The sequence below is a fragment of the Apodemus sylvaticus genome, chromosome 1, assembly GCF_947179515.1.
Source record: "Apodemus sylvaticus chromosome 1, mApoSyl1.1, whole genome shotgun sequence".
NCBI lineage: Eukaryota > Metazoa > Chordata > Mammalia > Rodentia > Muridae > Apodemus > Apodemus sylvaticus.
In genome coordinates this window covers 105,662,372-105,680,691 of record NC_067472.1, presented here as the reverse complement: position 1 = coordinate 105,680,691, position 18,320 = coordinate 105,662,372, and the positions used below count along the sequence as shown (strand labels likewise).

Sequence of the window (18,320 nt, the reverse complement as noted above, 5' to 3'; positions counted from 1 at the left end):
ACATATGGATGTTGGCATGCCTTGTCTCTCAAGCCATGTTTACATTTTAATGAAAATTTAACATGACATACTTGACACCTAAAATCTCATTATGGTCAACTGGTGCTGTGGATGAGTGGAATGTGGTTTTGAAAGACTAGTAAAAGTTCTTTTTTTTTTATTTGCCTGTTTGTTGTTTTGTTAGTTTCTTTATTTTCAGTTTTTTGAAACAGGTCTCAAGCTTGCAATGTAGTGTGGCTGCCCTTAGATAGTCTTTCTCCCTATGAGATAGTCAATAGAGACACAAAGTAACTAATTATACTTGGTCTTGGTGAGGTCTAAGAAGGAGATAGACAAGAATGGATAGGAAAAACTGTGTGTTCTACCCATTAAACCATCTTGTTACTGTTATCCTGCAACCCCTGCATTAGTATGTGGCTTTAAAAAGTTTTCTCAGGCTGGAGAGATGGCTCAGCGGTTAAGAGCACTGACTACTCCTCCAGAGGTCCTGAGTTCAGTTCCCAGCAACCACATGGTAATGGGATCTGATGCATTCTTCTGGTGTGTGTCTAAAGACAGCAACAGTACATTCATATAAATAAAATAAATAGATCTTTAAAAAAAAAGTGTTTTCTCAGAACCAAGCAAAAGATGATTTACTGTTTGGCAGTATCAATTAGAACTATGTCCATTCATGGGTTATAGTCCTGTTCTGCCATGCCTGGTTTATCCTGATTGGAAGATCTAGTTAAGTAAGTAATTGGTAGTTATTTTAATAGCATTTATCCAATAATTTGTCTGTATATTTTAAAGCTTAATATAGACTTAATTTAATTGACTAAAAGGAATTCATAGTTCTTAAATTTAGGATTATATAAAAATAGATAAATGTAACTCACCCACAGTAGGGTCTGTCCTGAGGATTCAGTATCTCTTAAAGACTCAGTAAGTGGAAGAATTTTTAATAAATAATATATACTATAGATTATATATATTTATATCTGTGAGCTGTGCTGTATTTTTGTAGTATACACTAATTTTAATTTTAATTTTTAACTTTAGAGTCTAATGAGCCAGGCTTATGAATCCACATTTTGAGCTCTAGACAGGCTTAGTATTAGCACTTTATTTTCTCAATTAGATCTGCTTTTTCTTTTCTTTAAAAAAAAAAAAAAACAAACCAGAATCCCAAAACAAAAGAGCAGATTGAAAATCTCTTACGGAATGGGATGAACAAGGAATTGCGTGATCGTCTTTGTTGCCGGATGACTTTTGGGACTGCAGGACTTCGATCTGCCATGGGAGCAGGGTTTTGCTACATTAATGACCTTACAGTCATACAGTCAACACAGGCAAGTATTATATATATTTATTATTATATATGTACTTTTACTCTATTATTTTATTTTAAAAATTTGGTAGTACTCTGTTAATTTAATTTTTTCAAATCCTACTTATAATGATGGTTCTTAAAAGCTTTAACCACCCACCAGAGTGGAAAAGAAAGGATATTCGGAAAGTGGACCTATTTAAAAATGGTTCTTTGAAGTAAATCCCATCTCTGTTGTCAGGAAATCAGCAGTTCAGTTCACAGGTTAGCAGTGAGTGACAGCTTGCAAACACTTCATGGATATACCAGCAGTCCAGTTCCATAGAGTTGGGTTAGCAGGAGTGGTTATGACCTAGCAGGAACAGCCAGGCCTAAGCCTAATCAGCATGAGTCAGAGTCAGCAAGAGGGATTTCGGACCAAGCCAACAGGCACACCAGGAGAAATTCTCTGCCACGCTTCTCTCAGCAAAGCAAAAATCCATGAAGTCCAACAGCATTGCACAGCTTGCTCTACTAGCAAGCCTCGCCAAGCCTCTCTCAGTCCCCGGAGTTCTATTTATCCTCCCTCCAACATCACTTGTCCTCCACGTGCCTTGCCTCACCATGTGTATTACCTCAGCATGTGAGTCTGTCCCGGCTGACATCACTGTGCCAATCAACCTGAGTCAAATGAAACAACCGGAAGCCACAGCACACCACCAGAAGTTTTTTGGTGCGTTTCTCTATGGAGTCTTAACAAATGGAGCTCAACTATACAATGCAAGATGAATCAGTACATGCATGTCATTAGCAAACAATCCTTCATCACATGTCCTTTTCGGTGTTTGCTTTAGCAGAACATCTTTCACGTATGTCTGCTTCAACGAAACACTCCTTCACAAGTCTACCTTAGCAAAACATCTTTTTGCTTGTGTCCACTTTGGGAAAACACTCCTCACGTGTTTGCCCCAGCGAAACATCATCCGACACAATTGACTTTCCAAAGAACCCTTAAGTTTCCACTTCAGGATCCTTCTTTTAAAAAATTAACTGTTTGTTCAGGAAGATATTATGATAAACAAAAAGGGCAGACCCTGTCTTTTGTTTTCCCCCAAATGTATGTTGGAAATCATTTATGTGTCTACAAAGACAGTCCTTTTCATGAAGAGTTCTTTGGCTGAGTGTTGTGCACACCTTTAGTCCCAGCACTAGACACGGGGAGAGTGCTCTGTGAATTTGAGAACATCCTGGTCTACATAGCAAGTTCCAGTCCAGCCTGGGCTACATAGTGAGATAATGAAAATTCTGTCCTCTAGAGCCCTGCAGTAGAAACTAGTTTCCCTGGTTTCTTCTGAATGTTCTTTCTGACATGCCCCCTTTTCCTCTTACTGACCATTTTTCTCTCCCTCATGTTTTGTGTGTTGTGCTGGACTTGTTACTAAATTGGTATTTCTATAGTACTAAATGTGTTTGAAATTTGAGAAATGGTTTCCATCTCATATTTGTGGGTGAGCAGTATTGTTCCCACAATAAGTAATTAGTAAGCATGTCTATAAACACCAAAGCCAGTTCTGAGTCAGTAAGCAGCTGAATAAAAGCAGAGGCCGAGGCTGGGATGTAGCTCAGCGACAGTGCACTAGCCTAGCTTGTTTGAGGCCCTCAGTTCATCTTCAGCTAAACGGGAGATGAGGGGCACTTGAGGTGGATGCCTGATCAGGGACTAATCTTCTGTGTATTTGCTTCAGGGGATGTACAAATACCTGGAGAGGTGTTTCTCAGACTTCAAGCAGAGAGGATTTGTTGTTGGCTATGACACTCGGGGTCAAGTGACTAGCAGCTGCAGCAGCCAGAGGTACAGTGTCAATTTCTGCAGAGGTTACATTGGATTGGGGGAAAATATTTAATATTTTTCTGGTGGTAATTTTTGAAACGAGACCTTTGAAATGAATGCTGGATTCGATACATGCTGGATTGTGTGTTTTTCTGAAGCTTGAGAACAATTTTAGCTGAAATAGAAGTAAAAAAGCACTTCAAAGATAAACTTTAGATTTTATAGAAGTATAACTTTTAAAATAGTGGAAGTTCAAATAATAATGTCAGTGTATATATGGGAGGGGAGAGTATAGGAACCTAGTAGGAGTAATTATGAAACTTCTGATCTCTTATAATCCTGCTCTAGGATCTTTTCATAATTTGATAATCATGATACCTTTTTATGAAGTTTATTTGTCTCACTGTCCTTTGATCGTGTTGCCTTGTAAAGGTTCATTTAACTTAAAACAGCTATAACCACCAAAAGATGAGTGAGATGTAGTATCAGTTCTGCTTGTTGTTAAAGACCTTTTAGTTTTCTTATTTGTATTTGGAGGGTTAGGGTTTTCTGCTTTATGTATGTGTGTCTGGAATGAAGCTAGGGCCTTGTACATACTAAGCCATTGAACTACCACTGAGCCATATTCCTAGCTCCTTAAAGAAAAGACACACGCAAACAAGCAACAGCAACAAAACCCTTACTTAACAGTTTCAAGTTGGAGCATCAAGCTTAAATAATTAGTGATGGTAAGAATTGTTTGGCTAGGCATGGCAGCACATAAAGGAGGCTGAGGCAGGACTGTGAGTTTGAGACAAACCTACTTAATAGTTCCATCCAGCTTTGGCTACTACAGAAGATCCTGCTTCAAAATTCAGAATAATTCTATTGTGAAACATTTATTATACAGAAGGCTAGTTTATTAAAATATAGGAAGGACTAAATGAAATCTCTCTTTTTAGGCTTGCTAAACTCACTGCTGCAGTGTTGCTTGCTAAAGATGTTCCTGTTTACCTTTTTTCAAGATACGTTCCTACACCTTTCGTAGTAAGTATGCTATGGTAGTTACTACTCAGCCGGCTGTCCTTCAGGGGATTTCTTAAGTCAATTATGATTCAGATCTTTGCCCTATATATGTCCAACCCAATGAAAATCCAGCCAAAGGAAGAAAAATAGTTTTGCTTTGAGCTTAGTCTATGTAAGTTGACCAGCTGACAGTCATGGTGAGATGTTTAATGATCTTATTTCAAAAACTGATTTATCAGGACAAAAATGAAACATAGATTTGAGCACACAATTAGCAGGTTGAGCTGGGTTTTGTGTGCATTTCCATCTGAGAGCTGAAAAACAGACAGTGACCAGTCACCAGAAGACTTTTAAAAGATTGATTATGGTTGGCCACTGACCTGATAGATCTATTGTATACATAGTGATTTGGACTAAAGAGCCACCAACTACATTTGCACTTGGTGCAATTAATAGATCATCTCCTTGTTACTGCTTTACAGTTATAATTGATGAACATGGTCTCAAGTTTGAAGGAGACTGGTGCTACTTGACAAAAATGTGGTAGTGGAAATGGGAGTATATTGGCAAGGTAAAGCAAAGACTGTGTGTCTTTAAAGCTTAACAGTAATGAAAACAACAAACAGCAAAACTTGTAAAGTAGAACTAAGCCCTACTTTGAGGGAAATTTATAAGTTTAATGAATGTGTTAGCAAAAGAAAAGATGTTAATTAAGATAGCAAGCTGGTTCTCTAATAGTATGTTCATAGTAAACCAGATCAAAACAAATGAAACAATAGAAGTATAAGTAAGATAGTAACAAAAGACCAGACTGGGTGGAAGCCATGACTCCAGGTGCAGACCTGACAGCCTGAGCTCCGTCCCTGGGCCCACATGGGACAAGTAGAGAACCAAGTCCTACAGGTTGGTCTCTATTCTCATGTCATGAATGTGCCCCCAAATAACTAAATAAATGTAACAAGATTTATTGATGAAACTGTGGAGTGCTGAAGATACAAGACACAAACAAAAGGAGTGTGTAATAAATACAGTAGAAACTAAGATAATCATAATACTTCTAACAGTGTAATTCAAATAAATGTGCAAACTTAGATGAATAGCCAGTTTCCTAGAATAACAGTTGATACATCAAAACGGGTAAGAATTAAGCTTAAATAAGATCTATAATTATTTAGTAAGTTTAGTTGGTATTTTTAAAAGTATTCTCAAATTTAAAATAACAAGTCCAGATGACTTTATATAGAAGTTTTATCAAATATTTAAGGAATTAATAATGTTTATATATTATTCTATTGTATTTGTAAGGTATTCTTTTTGTTTGTTTGTTTGGTTGGTTGGGGTTTTTTTGGTTTTTTGGATTTGGTTTTTCTCGAGACAGGGTTTCTCTGTATAGTCCTGGCTGTCCTGGAACTCACTCTGTAGACCAGGCTGGCCTCGAACTCAGAAATCCGCCTGCCTCTGCCTGCCAGAGTGCTGGGATTACAGGTGTGCTCCACCACTGCCCAGCGTTGTAAGGTATTTTTAGTCATCTCAGTTTTACTCCCTTTTATCATCATGTCTTCTTTGACTAGGGATAGCCAGAATATCTTGGGGGAAGGAACTCTGATCAGGATTGGGTTTTGAAACTGTTTCTGGAATCAAGTTAAGGGAATAGACTAGTGCGATCAGACCTGGAACATCTACTGACTGCCTTCCCCTCCCCTCCTCTCCCTCCCTCTCCCCTCCTCTCCTCTCCTTTCCTCGCCCTTCTTCTCCTCTCCCCCACCTTATGTGGTCTGGAGAGTGGTTGGTATGATGGTGGAAAAAGGAAGGAAGCATCCAGGGAAGAGAAATAATCAAGAAAAGGGTGAGCTGACACTTACGTACCATGGAGGCTGCAGAGTATATGTAAATATCGTCAAATTAGAAGACAAAAGAGTATACCTTTGAATCTTCTACCTAATGACTGTGTAATGCCAGATAAAACTCATGTAACCTGTGATGGATTAGATGGCTTCTAAGTTTATTTCCATCTCCAACTATTTGTAATTATACTTGCCAGCCATATCTCCAGTCTAGCAGTGTCTGTCATGTAGCATTTACTAAATATTATTATATAACAAAGAATAAAAAAATTTTTATATCAGTAAGCAATAGGATGTTGAGAGGAAAGACCATTCAAGGTGATAATTGGATGGTTGTTGAACTGTGTATGTTAGAGAAGGACTTTATCCATCAAAACTGGAGCGGGGAGATCTTAAATTATGATATCTAAGTGTCTTCCTGCATTATTTAACCAAGTAGTATTCATAGAAAATGTATTAATATCTAGCAAGCAAAGTGGAAGAATGCCGCTAGGATTCTTTTAAATTTATTTTCAGCCATATGCAGTTCAGGAGCTCAAAGCAGTTGCAGGTGTGATGATTACTGCATCTCATAACCGCAAAGAGGACAACGGGTACAAGGTAAGCCTTGGACTCCCTACCTTTGCCTATTTTATAACTTTTACTTGAATAATATATACTCGATATTTTCTATACTGAGGAACAAAGCCAGACATTGGAGACATATAAAATCTTTGATGTATACCGCGATGGTGTTTACTGGTTCCCAGGTCACATTATAATGGTCTCTTCTTTGGCATTTTTTTACTTCCTTTTTTCCTTGATTTCTTCATCCCATCCCAATCTCTATAATTTCAGAAATCAAGTCATGTCATACATCAAGGATATGAAGGCTGAATGAGAAGAGTCAGGAAACTAGTATCTTGAGCTCATTCTCCCCTCTCTGTGCTGCCTCAGCTTCTCAGTGGCCACAGGACCTACTTGCTTCATTAGTCTCTCTGTCAAAACATCAAAAATAGAGTGCCAGAGGTGAAAAGTAGTTTGCGAGGTGTATTTGGTGCGCACGGTACAGCACTGAGCCGTGCTTCAGGCTTCTGGGAGATGGACCCACATTCTTACATTTTCCTTCTTCTTTGGAAGGACTCCAGACACACCAAGTTCTACCTTAAATGGGAGAAAGGTTTAATAGTAGTTTAAGATGTGGGGCCTGCTGGGCAGTGATGATGCATGCCTTTAGTCTGAGCACTAGGGAGGCAGAGGCAGGCAGATCTCTCAGTTTGAGGCCAACCTCTACAGAGCAAGTTCCAAGACAGCCAAACCAAGGCTACACAGAGAAACCCTGTCTTAAAAAGCAAAATAAAACAAAACAAAAAGGATTTGGGGCCTGGCCCATTCCTAAAGGCAGGGAAGAAGCACAATTAATTCAGTTTGTGACATGTAAGTTTTAGGTACTGTGAGTTAACCAGGTAACACTCGGTGCAGATGTGACCTGAGTAGCTGGTTGTGGAGACCTATAACTCAAGGAAGAAATGTGAACTGAAGCCACAGTCTTAAGGGTTCCACATCTGTTAAAACATAGAGACTGGGGAAATGGCCCTGTGTGTAAAGTGCTTGCTCTGAAAGCATGGGACCCAAGCTTGGCTCCTCAGCAGCCATGTAATAGCTGCATCTGTCCCAGTGCTGTGGGACAGAGGCAGGGGACCTGGGGCCTGTTGGCCACCTAGCCAGTCCAGCTGAGACAAGGAGCTCTACCCAGGTTCAACAAGAGAGCCGGTCTCAAAAACTATGCTTGAGAGGGGATAGAGATACAATTCAGGGTTAAGACACTGCTGCTCTTCCAGAACTCTCAGGAACCATGATGGCTCACAACCATCTGTAAATCTGAAGGGGGGATACACACACAAGTTTTAACAAACTTCTCATGAAACTAAACACAAATATCCTAAAAATATGGACACTTTGGGAAACTTTTAATTACTGCTTCTATTTTACTAGAGGTTGAGGATTTGTTTAAATTGCTTACTTGATCTTGGTTTAACTTTGGTAGGTTATATAATAAGAAATTCATCTTTTTTTTTCCCTTTTTGAGGTTTTCCAGTTTAGTAGAATTTAGATTTTAAAATACCTCCTTATTCTCTGAATGTCCTCAGTGCCTGTTGTAATGTCCTTTTTAATCTTTAATTTGGATTTTTTCTCTCTCCATATTTTGGTTAATTTGGCTAAGAGTTTCTTGATCTTGTTGATTTTTTAAAGAAACAACTCTTCATTTCATTGATGCTTGTATTGTTTTTGTCGTTGTTTCTATTTATTACTTTCAGTCTCAAGTGTGATTATTTCTTCCCTTCAACTATTTCTTGCTCTAGAGCTTTTAGGTGTGTTGCTAAGTTTCTAATGTGAGATCTCTCAGGGTTGTTTGTTTGCTCATTTTAACATAGTCACTCAGTGCTATGAGCTTGCCTCTTAGAACTGCCTTCATTGTGTCCCAGGAGCTCGGCTATGTTTGTGTCTTCATTTTTTTTTTAATTATAAGAGAGCTTTATTTTTCTTGATTTTTGTCTTGACCTATTTTTAATTCAGTAATGAGTTAATCTATTTCTATGAGTTTGTATACTTCCTGCTGTTTTTGTTGTTGATAGAAGAATTTTAAGTCTAAAATTCTTCACGTTGCTGTAACAGCTTAGTATGAAATCTATGCATGCAAATATATTCTGCTTTTTTCCTATTAGGGTGTAACAGCAGAGTTCCATGTCATATCCATGATAGAACAGCATAAATATTTTCGAAGCTAAGCCCCTCCAGCTTAGAAACCCTTAACTTTTTTTTTTTTTGCTTGTGTGTGTGTGTGTGTGTGATTGTTCCTAATGCCTTATTGATTAAGCTGCATGATAAATTGGAAACTGGTTCAGCTACATATAGAGACTTAACATCATCTATCTTTTCTGATACATAGTTTAATTCTGATAATACTTTAATTTATTGTGGAAATGATTTCTTCTATTTCATAGTGAGTTTAATAGTGTATGTACATCTTTGTGGATACTTCATGGTTTCTTTGTTTTTAAAGATTTATTTTAAGTGTATGAATGTTTTGCCTGCATGGGTACAGTACCCTCCTTGCAGTGTTGGAAGAGAGCATTAGGTCCCCTGAGACTGAAACTGGAGTTACAGATGGCTCTGAGCTGCCATGTGGCTACTGAGAACCAAACCCAGGTCCTCTGCAAGAGCAGCCAGTGCTCTCAACTGCTGAGCCATCTCTTTAGTCCACTTCATGTTTTTTTTTATATTATCTTTATATATTATCTTTAATATAGAGTTATACATCTATAAGTAGACACTGGTGTGTACATATAAGGTGGTTATACTGATGCCTTATATTGACTTGTTACTAGTTAACTATTCTAAGGTAGAAAAGAATACATGATTCTCTTTTGGCAAGTTTCTCTAAAATCGTTGCCATCAATGTATTTTAGTGTTAGTAAATTAGTCTAATATTGACATTTTTACTTGCTTAATTTGATATTCTTCTTCAAAATACCAGAGATCTTCTCTACTCTAGCTAAGAAAGAGTCTAACAAGCATTTTAACTAATTATGGCTATATTTATGTATCACATAGGTTTATTGGGAAACTGGTGCTCAAATCACATCTCCACATGATAAAGAAATTCTAAAATGTATAGAAGAGTGTGTGGAACCCTGGAATGATTCTTGGAATGATAATTTAGTGGACACCAGCCCACTGAAGAAAGATCCTCTGCAGGACATTTGCAAGAAATACATGGAAGATCTGAAAAAGATCTGTTTTTACAGGTATCCAAGTGGAACTGTAGGATAACCTTAGAATATGATTAACGTGTATATATAGGTCTAGTATAGAAAATGTCCTAAATGAGCTTGGTGTTGGAATCAGTCATTCTCTCTCTCCTTCCCTCTCTCTTCCTCCTTTCCTCCCTCCCTTCTTGCCCCCCTCCACCCTCTCTCCCCTCTAACATACTAAGAGATTCCTATGTCATATTAAAAACATAGAAGAACCAACATGAGGGTCATGTCACTAACCAAAGACTACAAAGTCAGCAAAGTGAAGAATCACTGTAATTAACTGGAAAAAAAATCAGTGGTTGTTAGTAAGAAAGCACATTATTGGTTACTTTTGTGTATTTGTAGACCGAAAAATCACCCATTCAGGGCTTTTAATGAATTGTGAATCTTCACTTATAAAATTGATTCTCATAATTTTTCTTTTCCATGTGTAAATTCCATTTCAGAGTTAAAGAGTTGACTGAAAGAGGAAAATTTTTCAAAGAAAAAGAAAGCTACTTTTTTTTTTTATGTGCTAGAGATTGAACTCCAGACTTTATACATGCTAGAGGCACTCTACCACTATCTAGCTCCCCAAAAATTCAGCTATTAAATGCAGAAAGAATACAATTAAAACATCACAATTTTGTGATCCTGATAATGAACCTTAGCAGCCATCCCCAAACCTTATACTGGGAATAAATTGATAGGAAATTGCAGATGGACAGATGAGGCTGACAGGACTCTGATAAATATTAACTGTGACATTGGCATTGTGGACTTCCTCTTGTGACTTGGTAGAAAGTACACATCGATTCTTGCCAAAGGAATTACAATAGAATTGAATGTTACCTCTAGATTCAGTGACCCATTCATAGTAGTAACAGATCAGAGGACTGTCCTAATATAAACAACAGCTGAGATGTAGCTCAGTTAATAGAGCAAGTGCTAGAATGTGCCAAGCCCTCCTGAATCCCTAGTAATGCACAAACTAGGAATGGTGATATACCATATGTAATCTCAGCACTTGGAGGCAAGACCAGAAGTTCACAGTCATCCACAGCTACAAAGAGAGTTTGAAGCCAGCTGGAGACATTTAAAAGATCTTGTCTGAACCTGAAAAAGAGGGAAGGGGCAGGGGAGAAAGAAAAACAAACTATGAAAAAAGATGCATAATTTGCATGCCAAGATAAGGGACATGATGTGGGGAGAGCAAGCATTGGAGACATAAGGAAAGAACATCTACAAATTAAAGATTTGAGAGACATAGCAACCAGGTGAACATGGATATTAGACAACATTTAAAAATTGTTGTTCAGGTTTTTTTTAGATGTGATAATGAATATAATTATGTTCTTAAATACTAAGGTATTTTGTGTAAAATAATATGAATTTTGAAAAAGCAAAATCAGGCTGACAGAATTGGCATGTTGAAACCAAGTGCCAAGTATATATGGATTTAGGTGTTCTCTTTATGGTTATTTTGGGAGTTTATGGATATTATGAAATATTTGCTATTTATTTTATAAATTTTGTTTGTTATAGTAAATGGTAAGTAAGGGTGTGTGTGAATCTCCTTTACAGGGACTTAAATTCAAAGACCACCTTGAAATTTGTACATACTTCCTTTCATGGAGTTGGACATGACTACGTGCAGCTGGCTTTTCAAGTATTTGGTTTTAAGCCTCCAATTCCAGTCCCAGAGCAGAAAGATCCAGATCCAGACTTTTCTACTGTTAAATGTCCAAACCCTGAAGAAGGAGAATCTGTGCTGGTATATTGTTTCTAACATTTAAATGATCCTTAGCTTATCAGCCATCAGACTAGATGGGTCTGAGTGACACACAGATGACTTCCATGCTCTCCTTGTGCTCTGCAGCAGGCTCCATAGTGTTAAATTATACTGAGCAATAAGGAGTTTGGCTTGAAATTTCTGTAGAAAATGGCCTTCGTTCAACCTCTAGACTGCATGCTTTTTGAAATTCATATCACTGACATAATGCCCTCTCTTAGGAGCAAGAACATTGGATCTAGGTTCTTTAGTATAATCTAACCTTTTCGGGTCACTGTTTTAGGAACTGTCCCTGAGACTGGCAGAGAAAGAAAATGCCCGGATAGTGCTAGCCACAGACCCTGATGCAGACCGGCTGGCCGTGGCAGAACTTCAGGAGAAGTGAGTAATTTGAGCTTCAGCCCTCCATGGGACAGCTACATCATCCCCTCCTTCCAAGAATTGAGGACTGTCATAGAAGAGGGCGTGTAAAGATTCTGGGAGCCAGAGGTAGTAAGTGACTACAACACATCTGTGTTTTCAGGACACACCAGGTCAGCTGCAGATGTGAACTCAGCACTGGTGGAGGCAGAGGCAGGAGGCTCATGTTGCTCAGTGGCTAGCCAGCCTAGCTGGATTGATGATCTCCAGGTTTAGAGAAAGGCAGAGAACTGGAGAGATGGCTTCCTGATTAAGCGCATGTCCTTCTCTCTCTGAAGTCCTGGGTTTGGTTCCAAGTGCTCACATCAGGTGACTTACAGCTGTCTGTGCTCCAGTTTCAGGGAACCCAACACCCTCTTCTGGTTTCCATGGGCATTGCAGAGATGTGCACATACAGGAAAACAAGCACACAAACATATACATAAATAAAAATAAATGAAATGTAAACTATATTTAAAAATAAAGTGGAGAGTAATATAGGAAATTGCTCAATGTTCACTTCTGGCCTCTGTACATATGCACATTCATGTGTGCACACACAGATACACATGTATACTACACAACAAAAGATGGAATAAATGTTTTGTCAAAAGTTCCATATAATAGAATTTAGGGTTTCCCATCTAAACTAAAGGAAGGTGATTTGAAGCTGTACGTCAGAAAGTTTTCATGAGAACCTATGAAGGTCTTGACATTGAATTTTATTCTTTCCACAGTGGTCATTGGAAAGTTTTCACAGGGAATGAGTTGGCGGCCTTGTTTGGGTGGTGGATGTTTGATTGCTGGAAGAAAAACAAACCAAATGCCGATGTGAAGAATGTTTACATGCTAGCCACCACTGTCTCTTCTAAAATTTTAAAGGCAATTGCACTTAAAGAAGGATTTCATTTTGAAGTAAGAATGAAGGGGACTTCATTAAAAGTCTGTATGCTAATTTGCTAAACATTTCTGTAAAGACATCTCTGCACCAAACTGACTTTCATTGATCTCATTGATAACTCTGTTTTCTACCTCGGTTCATGTTTGCTTGGTATTTTTGATAATTTAGACACCCTAGCCAAAATCACCTAGTATGTGAATTTCTGACTAAGATGAAATTCTTTAAGACATAGTAACACTTCTTATTCCATGTAGTATTGTCTGGGAATGTCATATGTGAACGTACAACATTTTAGACCAGGAAAATCTAACTTATCAATAACGCAGACTTAGAAAACTCTAGATCTCATTGAATCTTTGCTTCTACTCATCAAATACAGAATTATGACTTGTTACCTTAAGCGTAATTCTAAATTGCAAATTAAGACCCAGTGACTCTATATCCAGAAATTAAGTAGTGACTCTCAGGCTGGAGCGTTACGTTATGTGACTCTCAGGCAGTTAGTGACCATGGACTTATGACAGGCAGCTTTTCCAGCCTCTTGGACTAATGCCAATTAAGTTGTCTTCTGTTGTCTTTGTCATCATCAGGCTAATTAGATCTAATTAGATCTAGTTACTGATTGTAATTAGATTTGAGAGGTTTTCATCTGATGGGTTACTGTCCAATTGTAAGACATGTCCCACTTTAGTGTCAATAGAGAGGGCACATCATGCACACTAATGCTAGAGCTCACCTTCACTCACCTGTTTCCTAGTTCACTTTCCCATTTTATTTCAAAAGCAAGAAATATAATTAGAAAATCCAACACTACCCTCAGTAAAAACAAACAAATGTATAATACTGTTCTTTATAATAAAGTTTCTTTTAAGCTCAGGATATATGTTTTTGCTATAAACAAGGAAAATAACATCATAATTCAGAATCTTAGGCTTGAATAAAATTTCAGTATCTTCTAATTTTTTTAGTTTCTTCTAGTTTTTAGACAAGCAAAAGAATATTCTGGGCTAGAAAGATGGCTCAGTGGGCAAAGTTTTGCTTTGCACTTGTGGGAACTTGAATTTGAAACCTCAGAACCCATGTGGAGTTGGATACAATATTATATGCTTGAAATTCTAGTCCTCCTGTGACAGATGGGGTCGGAGATGGGCAAATCCTTCTGAAGCTCACAGGCCAGCTGTCCCAGTGAATGCAAAATCGAGCAATGAAGAGACCCTGTGTTAAATAAGGTGGAAAGATGAGGACCAAGTCCCAATGCTGTCCTTTAAAGTCGACATGTAGACCGTGGCACACATATGCCCTCATTCGTATAAACATGCATGTGTGTACATAGACACCCATCATACATAACAAAAAAGAAAAATTAATATTGTGCTTGTTAAACACAAATAAAAAAATTAGAAGATACTAAAATTTTATTCAAGCCTAAGATTCTGAATTACGTTAACATTTTCCTTGTTATATGTTAACATGTCCTTGTTTTCTTTTGTTATAGCAAAAAGATATATCTTGAGCATAAAAGAAACTTAATTCTAAGGAGCAATATTATAAATTTGTTTGTTTTTACTGAGGGTGGTGTTGGCTTTTCTATTTCTATGGTTTTGTTGTTTTGAGAGAAGCAGGAAAGTGAACTAGGAAACAGGCTAGTGAAGGTGAGCTCTAGCATTAGTGCGCATGATGTGCCCTCTCTATTGACACTAAAGCAGGGCATGTCTTACAGTTGGACAGTAACTCATCAGATGAAAAACCCTCAACTCCAATTACAAAAAGGGTGCGGTAAAGGCTTTGTGTGTGCCACGGTGCTGTGGAATGGTATGTGCGGTTCAAGCATGTGGTGCACTTATGTCACTAAAAACTTAAAGGCATTGATCACTCGAGAAGACTAAATAGCATCCTTCATGAGTGCTTATATTGAGGTTATAATGCGCTTAAAGGACAGCAATTGCTTCAGGGAAGCAATATAATTAAACTCTGCCTCCATCCTTATGCGCTGTCTTGAGAAGAATAATCTCTAAGCTTCTGTGATGGCAGTAATGTTTGTAAACATTAGAAGGGAGGGTGTAAAGCACCCATTACAGTACTTAATAGGCAGTAGATGATTGTAGCACTTGTATACACACACCTGTCATTTTGAATCTGTATTTATCACCACTTATAAGCATGTTATATTTTATGTAAATAACCTGTTGCTCTGCTAGTGGGTTATTAATTGTGCCTGTGTGGGTATGGTTATGGTAGCTTGAGACTATATATCTACCACTATATAAACCTTTATGGACCAAAGACTGTGACAGAAGCTCACTATTTAGAAAAAAGCTCTTTAAGCATGGGAGTGGTGGCACACGCCTTTAATCCCAGCACTTGGAAAGCAGAGGCAGGAGGATTTCTGAGTTTGAGGCCAGCCCTGTCCACAGAGTGAGTTTCAGGAGAGCCAGGGCTACACAGAGAAACCCTGTCTCGAAAAACCAGAGAGAGAGAGAGAGAGAGAGAGAGAGAGAGAGAGAGAGAGAGAGAGAGAGAGAGAGAGAGAGAGAGAAATAAGCTCTTTAATATGTGATCTTCAGAGTTAACTGGAGTAGCTTCCTCTACATTTCAGGAAACATTACCAGGTTTTAAATGGATTGGAAGTAGGATAAAAGACCTCCTAGGACACGGAAAAGAAGTTCTTTTTGCATTTGAAGAGTCTATTGGTATGTAGTAAATATTAATAATCTTTTCTTTTGGTTGAAAGCATTTAAAATACAGTAATTCTGGGAGCAGAAACATTTACCTTCTGGCTATAATTCTGAGTTGCAAAAATGCCGAGATATGTGCCTAGCAGTATATATACCTTCAGCCCCTCAAATCTGATTACAGAGAAGGACTTGGTAAAGGCTTTATGTAGCCACAGTGTTAGGGAAGGTACACGCAGTTTAAGTTTGTGTTGTGCTTATGTTTCCTTTCTAAAAACTTTGATTACCTAAGAAGACTGAATCATATTTTCCATCAGAGAATGGAAATAACCTAAAGATCCCTGAATACATGTTACTAGACTCTGATGGAGTTGGGGTTTCTTGCTGTTGTCATTGTATTTATTTTGTGGTTCATGTCTGTTTTTTGGTTTTTGTTTTTATTTTGAGAAAAGATCTTGGCTGCCACGGCCTAGACTGGCCATGAACTACCAATTCAGCCCGTGAGTGCTGAGCTATGCTTATGCATTATCACACCTGACTTGACACTGTGCTCTTCAGTTCCCTGGTCAGGGAAGAAGTCCAGAACTGGAAAGTGTAATGGAGGTTTTCCCCTTTTCTAAAGACACCGTCTAACCCTCAGGCTTTCTGTGCGGAACCTCCGTGTTGGACAAGGATGGAGTGAGTGCAGCTGTTGTTGTTGCTGAAATGGCCTCTTTCCTGGAAACCAGGAAGGTAACTCTGAAGGAGCAGCTGGCAAAAGTTTATGAAATGTAAGTTCTCACGCCACAGACCTGCCTTGGTTACTCTTTTGATTGGTTGGTTTGGGATCCTTTTCTTAGTTTGATTTGTTTTTGAGGAACAGATTCCTTCCTTCCTTCCTTCCTTCCTTCCTTCCTTCCTTCCTTCCTTCCTTCCTTCCTTCCTTCCTTCCTTCCTTCCTAAGACAGGGTTTCTCTGTGCAGCCCTGGGTATCCTAGAACTCGCTCTGTAGACCAGGCCGGCCTCAAACTCATGGAGATCTGCCTGCATCTACCTCCTGAGTGGTGGAATTAAAGCATCCACCACTACTTCCTGACTTTACTGTTCTTTACTATACTACTTCCTTTCTTTACTATTAATATTATCTGTATCACTTTCTATAAAATATTATGTTGGCTTATCTTTAATATGTACATGTCCCAAAAGTTACCTAGAATCTGACTTTAGCTTTAAATCTTTGTGCAGATACGGTTATCACATGTCAAAAACTTCATATTTCTTGTGTTATGATCCACCTACCATCAAAAGCATATTTGAAAGGATTCGCAATTTTGAGTCTCCAAATGAATATCCAAAGTTTTGTGGGGCATTTGCTATTTTGCATGTACGGGATATAACCACTGGATATGATAGCAGCCAACCAAATAAGAAATCAGTAAGTACCTTTTCTTTTTACAAACAATGAAGACAATTTAATGACTCAAGTCACCAAAATAAAATCTAAAGCTGCAATGTTTCACATAAGATCCAAGCCACTGGGCTCATGTTTACTGGTTTACAGTGGTTCAGTTCAGAAGCAGCCAGCTGGAGGAGACCTACAGGTGAGTTCTGCAAACAGAGGCCTGGGCACAACCTTCCAAGCCACTAACTAGTTTTCAGTCTTCCTAATGCTGCAACCCTTTAATACAGCCTCATGTTGTGGTGACCCCCCCCCCCCAACCATAAGATTATTTTGTTGCTACTTTGTAACTATAATTTTGCTGCTGTTATGAATCACAATGTAAATATTTGATACATGAACTCAAAGGGTTCGAAACCCCACAGATCAAGAACAGCTATTCTAAGCATTGTATAAATGCACCACCTTCCCAGCATTCTGTGTGTTCAGCTAGAAGTTGAAGCCTCTGAAAAACACCTCTTTAAAAAAACAAACAAACAAAACCACCACCAACAACAACAAAAAACTTATTTTTTAAACAATGTCATAATTCATGGTATAGTAAAAGAGTGGCCTCTAGTTTCTTGAGGCTAGGACCCATTGTTTTGTGTCGGAGTATTTTCAAGTGCACTAACTGGTCTCTCTGACTTGATCCATACCACTCCCCAAATAACCATCTGTGCTGCTGGTGCAAAGGGAAGTGGGCTTGGAGAAGAGCGACCAAGGAGGAGAAGTGAGAGGGAACACGAGGTGGTGATGAATGATGTGGGAACATGGAGTCTAACGCGGATTTCAGAGCCTGCAGCTTTCTAATCTTAACATGCTTCTAACCGACTCTCCACTCCAACCGACTCTCCACACCTCTAGACAAATAGAGGGACTGATGGTTTCTTTTTTTTTTTAACTTATTGATATATTTATTTACATTTCAAATGATTTCCCCTTTTCTGGACCCCCACTCCCCGAAAGTCCCATCAGTCCTCTTCCCTCCCCCTGTTTTCCCACCCAACCCTTCCCACTTCCCTGTTCTGATTTTGCTCTATACTGCTTCACTGGGACTGATGGTTTCTTAAACACATATGCTTTAAGGTTTTTCTGTATTTTGGGTCAACTTGTTTGCCTAGGTTTACTTTTTCTCCTTTCTGCTGTAGGCTCATACCTCACCATTACTTAAGGTTTAATTAAGGCAAGAGCTGATGGCGACCAGGCACTCACCTAGAATGCTTAAGACTTAAGGCAAATGTTACATCCTCCTTAGGAACTCCAGGTCCATAGTCAGGCTTAACAGAATCAGTTATTACGTAACCTTCTTTGGGCTGTGTAATAGTGTTTTATTGACATCTACTTAAGTCATTGCTGCATTGCACGTGGCGGATCCATTTCCTCGATGCCTCT

The 18,320-nt window shown here is 38.5% G+C and overlaps 1 protein-coding gene across 7 annotated transcripts in view; it reads left to right on the top strand.

Moving 5' to 3' along the window:
* Pgm2l1 (phosphoglucomutase 2 like 1) overlaps positions 1–18,320 on the top strand; it is a 44,839-nt gene that overhangs the window by 20,799 nt on the left and 5,720 nt on the right. For 6 of the 7 annotated variants that reach the window (XM_052157640.1, XM_052157654.1, XM_052157630.1 and 3 more), the window contains 11 exons: positions 1,164–1,331; positions 3,034–3,140; positions 4,061–4,145; positions 6,485–6,568; positions 9,563–9,756; positions 11,329–11,518; positions 11,820–11,917; positions 12,673–12,850; positions 15,433–15,526; positions 16,149–16,278; positions 16,733–16,922. In XM_052157640.1, the coding sequence (XP_052013600.1) occupies positions 1,164–1,331; positions 3,034–3,140; positions 4,061–4,145; positions 6,485–6,568; positions 9,563–9,756; positions 11,329–11,518; positions 11,820–11,917; positions 12,673–12,850; positions 15,433–15,526; positions 16,149–16,278; positions 16,733–16,922 (1,518 nt within the window). The remainder of the gene's footprint in view (positions 1–1,163; positions 1,332–3,033; positions 3,141–4,060; positions 4,146–6,484; positions 6,569–9,562; positions 9,757–11,328; positions 11,519–11,819; positions 11,918–12,672; positions 12,851–15,432; positions 15,527–16,148; positions 16,279–16,732; positions 16,923–18,320) is intronic. The other variant, XM_052157647.1, reaches the window with a different exon arrangement.